Source organism: Nomascus leucogenys, chromosome 21, assembly GCF_006542625.1.
Source record: "Nomascus leucogenys isolate Asia chromosome 21, Asia_NLE_v1, whole genome shotgun sequence".
NCBI classification, from domain to species: Eukaryota; Metazoa; Chordata; class Mammalia; order Primates; family Hylobatidae; genus Nomascus; species Nomascus leucogenys.
Genome location: NC_044401.1, coordinates 12,462,449 through 12,473,863, shown reverse-complemented (window position 1 = coordinate 12,473,863; position 11,415 = coordinate 12,462,449). Strand labels below are relative to the sequence as shown.

General features: G+C 35.5%; 1 protein-coding gene across 2 annotated transcripts in view; it reads left to right on the top strand.

Annotated features, from left to right (window-relative positions):
* The first annotated feature begins 537 nt into the window (after positions 1-537).
* Positions 538-11,415, top strand: part of LOC100604079 (T-cell receptor-associated transmembrane adapter 1) — a 32,218-nt gene continuing 21,340 nt past the window's right edge. Inside the window, exons 1-2 of one of the 2 annotated variants that reach the window (XM_003261779.2) lie at positions 538-774; positions 8,500-8,610. In XM_003261779.2, the coding sequence (XP_003261827.1) occupies positions 768-774; positions 8,500-8,610 (118 nt within the window). In that variant the 5' untranslated portion in view covers positions 538-767. The remainder of the gene's footprint in view (positions 775-8,499; positions 8,611-11,415) is intronic. The other variant, XM_003261780.3, reaches the window with a different exon arrangement.

The following is an 11,415-nucleotide window of genomic DNA, read 5'->3' as shown; positions in this document are numbered from 1 at the left end:
CCTGGGCGACAGAGTGAGACTCCATCTCAAAAAAAAAAAAAAAAAGAACTGCTGCTATTAAGACTCTGGGATAGTGGCTGAGAACAGGAGCTTGTTGTCAGGTGGCTCTAGATTGGACAGAGAAACTCATGCTGACAAGGTGAGGATTGTCAGGAAATAAGGCAGACATCTAGCCTCGCATTAAGATAACGAATAGAAGGCAACTGATACATACTAAGTGCTCAAAAAATATTAACTCCCTGTCCTCCATCATGGCTCAAGAAAATACAACAGCTGAGCACAGCCAGGAGTTGCTTACTATTTACTCATCAGTTTAGTGTATCTTATTTTGTTTCCATGTGAATTTACTTGTGAAGAGATGACTGGATTCTCTCCAGAGATAGGAAGATCCCTCCTAGTTTAATTCATACCTTTATTTGTTGATTTTTCAATTAGACTCAGGTATCGATAAAAATTCAAATGTCAGATTACAAAGGTGTGTGGGATTTTTCTTCCCACGTTACACAATTTAAGTCAACTGTTTTCAGATCAAAACTCAAGACACCTCCTTCACCACATTTCCTGTTTGTAACTGAAACAAAGTACACACAAAAGATTTTAAGAAACAGAAGAGAAAAGAATCTGAGGCACAGATAAAGATAAGTTTTACTGTCATGCTGCTTTTAACATAACAGAGCAACATTACCTAGGAAAAAAGTCTGTAGGAGGATTTTTAATCCATATATTTGTCTTATGGCTGGATAAAGATTTCTCTGAAAAAAAGAAGCATGTCAGGTAAGTGGCATTTTAAATTTTTTGTTCCATTTGTGTGTCTAAAAATTCACTTAATAATTTCTAAGTCCTAACAAGAAGACCCTTAGTATTTAGAAAGTAGTTATTTTTAAAATGTTGGATAAATTTTAGTGTAATTAAAATATATTTTGAAACATGTTAATGAGTATCAGTTAACGTTTTTCTTTTGAAAGAAAAATGTGGACAGTGTTTTAGAATGTAAATCTAATTACAGCTGTTCAGTAAGTGTTCACTGATAATTATGCCATGTGAAGTACTTGTTTTTTTAAAGAAGCTTTTGTTGACTATGTGTATTCCTCGTTAGTTTAGTTTAGCTATTAAACAGGATAAGTATAATTCTAATTCCTCAGAGATTAGGCACTATAGTATTTTCCAGAAAGCAATGCAATTGTCAACATTCAGAGAGATGACAATTTTGAAAAGGCCAGTGAAAATTCAATTGCTGTGCGATTAATCATGAGGGTTGGATCCATATTGACTCGCTGTTGTGAATCCATGTTGATGGTTCATTCCTCTTGTATTATTTTATGTACTTTTAATTTATTAAATAAACATCTTTTTGTTGCAAAAGGAAACATGCATATTATGTAATGTGGGAGAACTGTGAAATATATATATTAAAATTTCATACATATTTTCCATCACCTTAAAAACACAAAATATGTTGTATTTCCTTTCAATTTTTATTTATATACATTATACATAGTTTGCTTTTCATAACTGAAATAATAATGTACATAATATATCCAGCTTTTTTCACTAACATAACCATGTCCCTTTTTAATATAACTTCGCCTAATCATTTTAAATGAATGCACAAAAATGACATCTATTCAGTTATAGTTTAGTCATTTGTTTATTGCTGAACATTTATGTTGTATACAGTTTTTTTGTTTTTTTTTTTTTTTTTTGAGACGGAGTCTCTCTTTGTCGCCAGGCAGGAGTGCAGTGGCGCAATCTCAGCTCACTGCAACCTCTGCTCACTGCAACCTCTGCCTCCCAGGTTCAAGTGATTCTCCTGCCTCAGCCTCCTGAGTTTCTGGGACTACAGGCGCATGCCACCACCCCTGGCTAATTTTTGTATTTCTAGTAGAGACAGGGTTTCACTATGTGGGCCAGGATGGTCTCGATCTCTTGACCTCATGATCCACCCGCCTTGGCCTCCCAAAGTGCTGAGATTACAGGTGTGAGCCACAGTGCCCAGCCCTGTTGTATACAGTTTTAAAAAATATTTTTACATGACAGAAAGATGAACAAGTCTATAGCTTTTTCTGTAGTAAGGGTTATTTTTTCAGAAAACTTTCTAGAACTGAAATTATCAAGAGATTATGAGCATTTTAAGTCTCATTATTGCCAAATCGCTTTTCCAAGAGTGATGCCAATTCCCTCTCATTCTAGCAGTGCTTCTCCTTCACAGGTTGATCTCGTTTAAAAAATCTTCACTAATTTCATAAGCACAACATGCTAACTCATTGTTTAATATGCACTACTTTGATTATAATGAGGTTGAATATTTTTGCATGGATTTTTAAACTGTTTATAACTATCATTCGTGATAGTATGATTGCCACTTTTGCTTAATTATTATGCTTAGAGTACTTTTAATACCAATTTGTATAGGCCAGCTATGGAGTACAGATTGCATATATTATAATTTCTGTGAATTGGCTTCCATTGTTCTGTTTGATGGATCCTAAAACCAATTGATTACATAAATCACACAGGGACCATAAGCTGGCATACAATTTTCATACCTCTCCTTATCTTTCCCAGTTCATACTTTAGCAAAGAACAAAAACAAGTGCCCCAATTTTTCTAGTGCCCTCCAAGAAATGAACATAGCACTACTAAGTATAATTCCCATGAGCTGATGATGATGGGGAACTCAGAAAGCATGGGAAGACCAAAGACAGTGAATATGACATTCAGCTATTTTCAGGACTAATTAATTCTAAATTTAGAACAGATATGGCAACATTTCCTCCATAGCATTTTGTAGTTCAGACTTCCCCTTTGGGTTTAATACAGGAGCTCCGACATCAACAGTTGAGAACTTTTACAATTTCACAGAAGAGATGCAAAGACAAAGTATTTTAAAACCTCACAGATATTAAAAGTCAAAACAAAACAAAATTTCACATGAAGGAAGAGAATCAGATGATAGTGTTTTTTATATTTAGATAGGTAAAATAAAAAATAAAATAAATTTGAACACACACAAAAGAATATTTCTAGTGAAGTAAAACTATGTATGAAAACAAAAATCCAAGTATTTTCTTTTTTCCTACCTATATGCGTGTAGTCACTGCATCATCCATAATGTTCTGGTATCATAATTTCTGCTGTGTTTCTGCATTTACATAAAATCAATATTAATGGAATCAAATGGTGAAAACAAGTCCTTTGGTCTATCATTAATTTCATGATTCACAATTTAGTTTACTCATCTTCATTTTTTTTTTAAAAGGAGTCTCATTGTCTTTCCTCAGTTTTATCTTCTCTTGAGCTTCATCACATTTTGAGGACAATGAAATCCTTTCTTTCAGAGACTAGGTGGGACTAACTTGTAAATTATCTTTTAAACTCAGGTGGGTCAAAGACAATGTTTCTCCATTTAATTTAGGTAATATTATGAGTTGGGCAGTGTTTTTAAGAAAAGCCAATCTAGGAAAGATTGTCAATTAAAGATCATAGTTCCAAGAAATAAATGTCCACAAGTTGCTAGTGAATAAGAGAAATCATTATTGGGCACTTTTCCAGATATTTTTGATTACACTTAACCTTCTCAGCATTCCTGAATTAACGGGAAGAGATGACAAAATTAATAGACCTTCCTGAAATATTAAAAGAAACATCATAAAGTATTTTATTGGATGAAAGTTTCCACACAACCATGCCATCTTCAGAGGATCTTACTAAGGTTCTTCTCAAATAAGAAACAATAAGTATACATATAAATGGGGTCACTAAATACAGAGAAAGACAGGTTCATCTACAGCAGCACTTTAATCTCAGTAGAATTTCTGAGGTTTACCAATCTCAGGTAAAGTTTAATTGTAGATGCAATGAAAAGTCTAGCATTGGAGGAATAATTTACTCTCTTCTGTCCTCCACCTCACTCTCATATTTATACTTTCTTCAATTAAATTAAGTAAAGTGTTGATTGAGGGGAATCATGATGTGCTAGGAAGAGGTAGCCTTAATGTAACACAGATGAAGATAAGAACTCCAGTTTTACAATTCTCTTAGTGAGATTCAGTGATTTGCACACAACCAGCCAAACAACTGGTGACTACTCTCATTCCCTTTTCCACAGTTTGAAAATAGGTATCCAAAGCTAATATTGCTATTTTCTCTTTCCCTATCACAGCCCACTCCCCAACACACACCATTTACTTCTCAAATAACCCCCTGTTCATAATAGACACTTAAGGTCAGTGGATTTCAGATTTGCATTAAAAACAGCATAGTATTTTACTTGAAAGCCTGGAACTGATTTGAGAGCCCCCTCCTGTGCTAATATCCATGATTCAAATGTCTTTTATTGTGGGATGATGGGTAGTGGTTGGGATTGTGGGTGTAGTGATGACGTGTCACGTTCAAAAAATCATCAAGAATGTGCCTTATTTAGCACCAACCACCACCATGGTAAGAAAAACTCATTTTATAAGTAGACCCATGGGGATCATAATACTGCTATTGAGATTTCTGGGTGCCTAAAATAAATATACACATTCATGGAATGCAAAAAGATGTTCATTTCTCTGACAGAGTTTACAAGCCAAGGAAAGCCATTAAGAGAAGCTATATGCTGTAATATACTATAAACTCATACACTTGTCTCAGTTAAAGACAGCCTGAAGTAAGAACAGTTAAGGCATTATATTTATTGCTTTTTCTATTGTTAATTGTTTAAGTAAAGGCTACTGTGTAAATCAAATCTGCCAGCAGAAAGACATTATATTTGCTTAGCTGGGTTTCCTTCCAGAGCACATGCAATTGTGAATTTCAAAGACAGTGCCTGCCAATTACTGTTGGCTTTAAGGGAGTCGGAGGTTTTATAATTAAACCCACCACTATTAGCCCTTGGTAGTTGGCAGCCGGACAGAAACTTAAATCATGATTTTCCTAGCTGCCATTGCTTCTCTGATAATTTCTCGAGGCCTTTGGCTTTTTAACAGTGTAAGTAGCTGAATTCAAATTGTATGGGAGTTTTTTTAAATTGATCAAAGCTATATAAATGAAAGTAATGACAATTAACACTGATTAGTATTAATTAATATTGATACTAAAGGTTACACTTGTTGGGCAAAAAATTTTCAGCACTTTGTGCATCCAATATTCTAAGAGGCACTGTTTGTACTAAGTAGATACCCACAGGAGTATAGAGATATTTATACTGCATATTTAGAATTACTGGGTAAGGGGAGGTATAAAGTGTGTGTGTGTGTGTGTACATTTATACAGACCTGAATTCAAGTTGAAAATTTCCATCATTATCTACTTAATATCTACCCTTCTCATGTGTGTGCATTGTTTTTCAAAATGGGGGTATTTATTGTTGGCAATCAAAAAATTATGAACGATATTAAGAATGTCATAAAATACAAAGCCTCTAAATAAAAATCTCCCTGTTTAAAATTTATATAATATTTTTTAAAACTTGGAAAACAGAAGTGTCAGGAATTATGGACCCTAAAAGCAGAGGAAACCAGAGACCGTGTGAAACTGCATCACACATACCTAAACTACTCCTCAATATTAGAACTTAGATTGTGTTTTAAAAGGCCTCCAAGTGGTTATGTGGGGCAAATTTACTCTAACGGTAAATGACAAAACACAACCCTAAAGGAATGTACAGTGTGACCCAAATTCTTGCCTTAGTGTTTCTGACATATTTCATGAAAATTATTAGGACTTTCCCAAAAACTTTTAGTGTAGCATATAGGCTTGTGATATTGATTAGGTTGTTTCTTTGTAGTTGAGAGTCAAATTATCTTCTTATAGCAATTAATGGACTAATACAACTATTTCAATTCTCTCTTTAATTGGAAATGAGAAAGCAAAACTTCTATTTGAAATATAATTTTGTCCAAATGATTGGATGATTTATAGCTAGATTCAGTGTAATTTAAAAAATAAGATTAGGGCTTTCTGTTTATTTCCTTGAAGTATGATTGGTTATATTGTACTACATTTTATTTACTGAAACCATAACTATGTATTGAGTATATACTAAATACTACATGCTGTGGGAAGTGGAAAGAAAAAAAATGCTAAGTAGAAAAGAGATTGATTTTTATTAGTGTTCCTGAGGGTGATAATTGCTAGAGATTTATTATTATTTTCCATGTATTTATTTACCCCTCCTCCAGAAAAAGGGGTATTAGAAATAAGTGTAACAGAATAAAAGATAACCAAATAAGTCAAGGTGAAGGGAAAATAAGGAGAAAGGAATATGGTTAGTTCACAAAAATGAGTATCTTAAAGCCCTGGAGATTTGCTTAAAGTAGATTGTGTATCAAAGACAGACAGATGATTAAGTACAATATTCACATGAGATATAATAGCAAAAATGTACCAGTTCTTAAGGAAGTCCCCAGGCCCTTATATTTGAGACACCATGTGATGTATTAAATAATGACTTCCAGTTTATAGTATCCCTGAAATTAATGTATTCAATGGAGAGTTCCACATGGCTGGTTATTTTTTTTAGAACATGTTTTATTTTGCCCTAAGAACAAAGGCCCAAATGTGGAAAATTGAAGCAAATAAGAAAGAGCAACACAGAATTTTAGATTTTATTTTCTGACTACAACATGAAGTTTAACTCTCTGTTGCCATTTTAGGGCAGGTTGTATGCTTTAATGGTCGGTGAGATGGAAGCAGTCTTGACATTCCCTTAAGAAATTTTGAAAATATAACTGGGACATGTCCAGAATAGAAAGTCATCAAAGTCTATTTTACTTCCATTCATGGGTAGATCCAGGTAGTTTCACACAGGCAAGGTCAAAATAATCTTTCCAAAATCAATTTCTCATCCTTTCAGCATTTGATGAGTGAATGATCAAGGTCCCAAAGTATATACTATAGAAATTGGATGTAATAATTATAGCTTGGACTATTTCTAAAGCAGGGTTACAAGTCTAATTTGGCCAAAGGTACATTATTACTGCATCCATTAAATGCTTAATTTTAACCAATGCAACTCCCTGGTCAACTCTATAATAAATTAACTGTAAAATGAGTTTGTAGGGAAGCTGTTCTATACTATATTATGTTATATTATGTAATTGTCACTGTACAATGTACAGTCATGTGCTATGTAACAATGTTTTGGTCTGGCTGGGCTCGGTGTCTCACACCTGTAATCCCAGCACTTTGGGAGGCCAAAGTGGGCAGATAACTTGAGGTCAGGAGTTTGAGACCAGCCTGGCCAACATGGTGAAACCCTGTCTCTACTAAAAACACAAAAATTAGCCAGGCGTGGTGGCGCACGCCTGTAATCCCAGCTACTTGGGAGGCTGAGACAGAAGAATTGCCTGAACCTGGGAGATGGAGGTTGTAGTGAGCCAAGATCGTGCCACTGAACTTCAGCCTGGGTGAAAAAGCAAGACTCCATCTCAAAAACACACACACACACACACACACACACACAACAATGTTTTGGTCGATGATTGACCACATATATTATGTCCCATAAGATTATAATGGGGCTGAAAAATTTTTATCATTTAGTGACATCATAACTGTTGGGATGTCATAGTGCAATGCATTACTCATATGTTTATGGTGATGCTGGTGTAAACAAACCTACTGTGCTGTCAGTTGTAGAAAAGTAGAGCAATACAATTATGTACAGAATATTTGGTCATGATAATAAATGACTATATTAGTGGTTTATGTATTTACTATACTATGCTTTTATCATTCCCTTAGAGTATACTTCTACTTATAAAAAAAAGTTAACTGTAAAATAGCCTCAGGTAGGTCCTTCAGGAGGTATTCCAGGAGGCATTGTTATAGGAGATGACCTCTCCATGTGTGTCATTGCCCTTGAAGACCTTCTACTCGGACAAGATGTGGGGGTGGAAGACAGTAATACTGATTATTCTGACCCTGTGTAGGCCTAGGGGAAACAGAAGTGTAATTAACTTTCCACTTGACATTCACGGGGCTCTACATAGTATGAGAAAAGCTCCCTGTGGCCAATCTTAACAAAACTGGGCTCCAGAATTATTGTTTTATCCCAACACATCGTATTCTATACTACTGAGATTAATGGAAGAGAACAGGCAATTTTCTGTAAATAAGAAAAGCATGTATGATTATAGTCTGAGGATTAAAGAAAGGTGAAAAGTATAGCAAATTAGAATTCTTGGTAATTTGAATGTTGTTCATTTTTGAGCAAAAGTTTTTTATCAGTCACCACTTGTCACCTTTTAATAGCTATACAAAAAAGTCGTTTATTTCATAAACACTCAGAATGTGAGAAACTTGAATCCTTTTGCCCATGCTGGATTCAGCGACTTAACACCAACACCCACTTTGAAAACTGAAAAAAGTTATGAATATTAATTAGTTTCCCAGTAGAGAACGTGTCCTTCATTATGAATAAATGCAACAGCTTTAACTGTGGCAATAGCCAGATCAAAACAAATGGGTAAGCAGCTGTTATATTATGTGTATGTTTATTTTAATTTCCAGGAATCTCTGGGTGCCCCTTTTTCCTCTGGGGACTTCTAGCCTTGTTGGGCTTGGCTTTGGTTATATCACTGATCTTCAATATTTCCCACTACGTGGAAAAGCAACGACGAGGTAAGACATTTTGACCAATTTCACATGGTACCTGCTTGAATGGAGACTATGGAGTCACTGGAAAACCTATGGAAGCAGACAATTTTATGAAGTGTCATTCAACAGGATATTTTTATCTATAGAAAATCTATTTGCTAATTTTTCTCACCCAAAGGGTTCTCTTATTTAAGAATGCAATCATATTAGAAATGTGAAAAAATTGTCCAATTTAGGAACTCTTCTTTAGGGTGTAGAGTGGGAAGGGATTATCCTGGTAAATACGTTTTTCCTCCTCCAATTGAAAAACCTATGAAATTGTAGTCTATGCTGGGGCAGCCATCAAGGTTCTCTCTGATACATAATAAAGGGAAGTCTAGCTCTTTAAGATTCCATTCAAGCCAACTTAATCTTCTCAGGATCAGTCAGGCATTTTCAAGTGCAACACACAGGAGCAGGGTCAGAAGACAACTGGAAAAGGAATAGATTGAACCATGGGCTTGCTGTCAAACACTCCCGGAGTCTAGGAGAGGTCAAGAGTATCTGCCACTGTCAGCTTTGCTTTTTCAACATGCTGGGCTTAAGTTTTAACCATGTGGCTTTCAATCTGCATATGCCACAACTGAAATGGTCTAAAGTCCAGCAGCTGGCACAGCCTTTGCATGCTGTAGGCATCCAATTCATGTTGAATATGCATGGATCCATGCTGAATCCATTACATGCTGAATACATATGGATGGATGGGAGAATGAAAGTTCAACTATTGCTGGAAGGTATTTTTTTTTTTTTTTTTTTTTTTTTTTTTGAGAAAGGATCTTGCTCTGTCACTCAGGCTGGAATGCAGTGGCATGATTATAACTCACTACAGCCTCAAACTTCTGTGCTCAAACAATCCTCTTGCCTCAGCCTCTCAAGTAGCTAGGATTACAGGCATACACAAACACATCCAGCTAATTTTCAGAAATTTTTTGTAGAGATGGGAGTCTCTACAAAAAAATCAGCCCAGGCTGATCTCGTACTCTTGTTCTCAAGCCATCCTCCTGCCCTGGCCTCCCTAAACACTGAGATTACAGGTGTGAGCAACCACACCCAGCCTGGAAGGTGTTTAAATACCAAGAAACCCTTAAGGGCAGGACATTTAAGAGGTAATAAAAGAAAAGAAAGGATAAATGCATTTCCTTTTAACAGAGGAAATGGAACAAAACTAAGTTAACAGAATTAACTTAGACACATGTGTCCAAGAAAAATGGCATGGAGCTAATTTAGAACAATGGTCAGATTGCAGCAAATGTCCTTGCTTCATTTAGAAATACCTTTAGCACTGATAATACTAATATAAAATATGAAGAAGGGATTATTGTCATGCAGGCTTGAAAATAAGATGAGAGGTACTAAAAAATGGAGTGGTCTAGCTGAAGCCACACATCTATTCAATAGCAAAATCAATGATAAGTGTCCAGTTTTTCTAATTCTCTGTCCCAAAAGGTTTCTACCAGCACATCCTTCTTTGACATTGTTGACCAGTTGTCCTCAGCCAGAAACCCAACACTCTTTTTGGATCTCTATTATATCAATTCTATGGCTAAGGTGAAATTTATGACAAGAAATCTTTTTCATTAGCAACGCTTTCAGTAATCTTTTAAAAATCCAATATATTTTCAAATAAACATAAACTTTATAAGTCAGATGTATAAATGACCCATCATCAAACATCTACAGTTTCCCTCTTTTATAGATAAAAATGAGCTCAGAGTAGCACTTTATGTATCTAACTGGCTATTTTAACTTCTTTATTAAGATATCTTATAAATCCAGATAATATTATAGCCTGAATTACAAAAAAATGTGAATTGAGATCTACAGAGAGTAAATAATTTAAGGTGACAACCAAGACAAGAACAGTAACCTGAATTAGTACCTCACGCTTTCATTGATTGCATTGATAATCCTTTTAAGATTGCTGAGGGGCCAGGTAACAGGTAGACACTGACATGTTTACCTTGAGCTCAATTGTCTAACTTAAAATTTATCTAGCAAATGTGATCTATTTACTTGCAACCTAAATAGTCAATTTTTTCAGTCCTATGATTGCACTGAATTATGGATGTTAAGAACCACTTTTTATCAACATCTTCAAGATCAGGACTGGTATAATTTCACTAATCTAGTACTTCCGCCCCAGAAGTATTCAGCTGTACTAGTCTTTTACAATTCTTTGTAAACAGGTTTTACAATTCTCATTTTTGGTAGTTTGTGCATTGGGATTTATTTACCCACATCCGTACCTTTTTGCCTCCATGCAAACTCCTTTGTGTAGCTGCTTATTATGGTAAGTTGACCACTGCAGAAAGACAGTAGCCTTACTTTAAAAAGCAGTGTGTTTGGTAGTTTAAAAAGCAGTGCCTGTAATCCCAGTGCTTTGGGAGGCAGAGGTGGGTGGATCGCCTGAGGTCAGGAGTTCGAGACCAGCCTGGTCAACATGGAGAAACTCCATCTCTACTAAAATTACAAACATTAGCTGGGCATAGTGGCATGTGCCTGTAATCCCAGCTACTCAGGAGGCTGAGGCAGGAGAATCGCTTGAACCCAGGAGGCAGAGGTTGCCGTGAGCTAAAATAGCGCCACTGCACTCCAGCCTGGGTAAAAGAGCAAGACTGTCAAAAAAAAAAACCACATTTTCATTTTGTTATTTCAGGACAGATTTTTTCCTTTTCAATTGTGCAAACCCTTACTGCCCCAGGCATGCCATAAGTGGCTCCATTACTTAAAAGTAGTGTAATGGAAAGAACATTTTTAAGAAAACAGTGAACAATAAATTGCATTTATTCA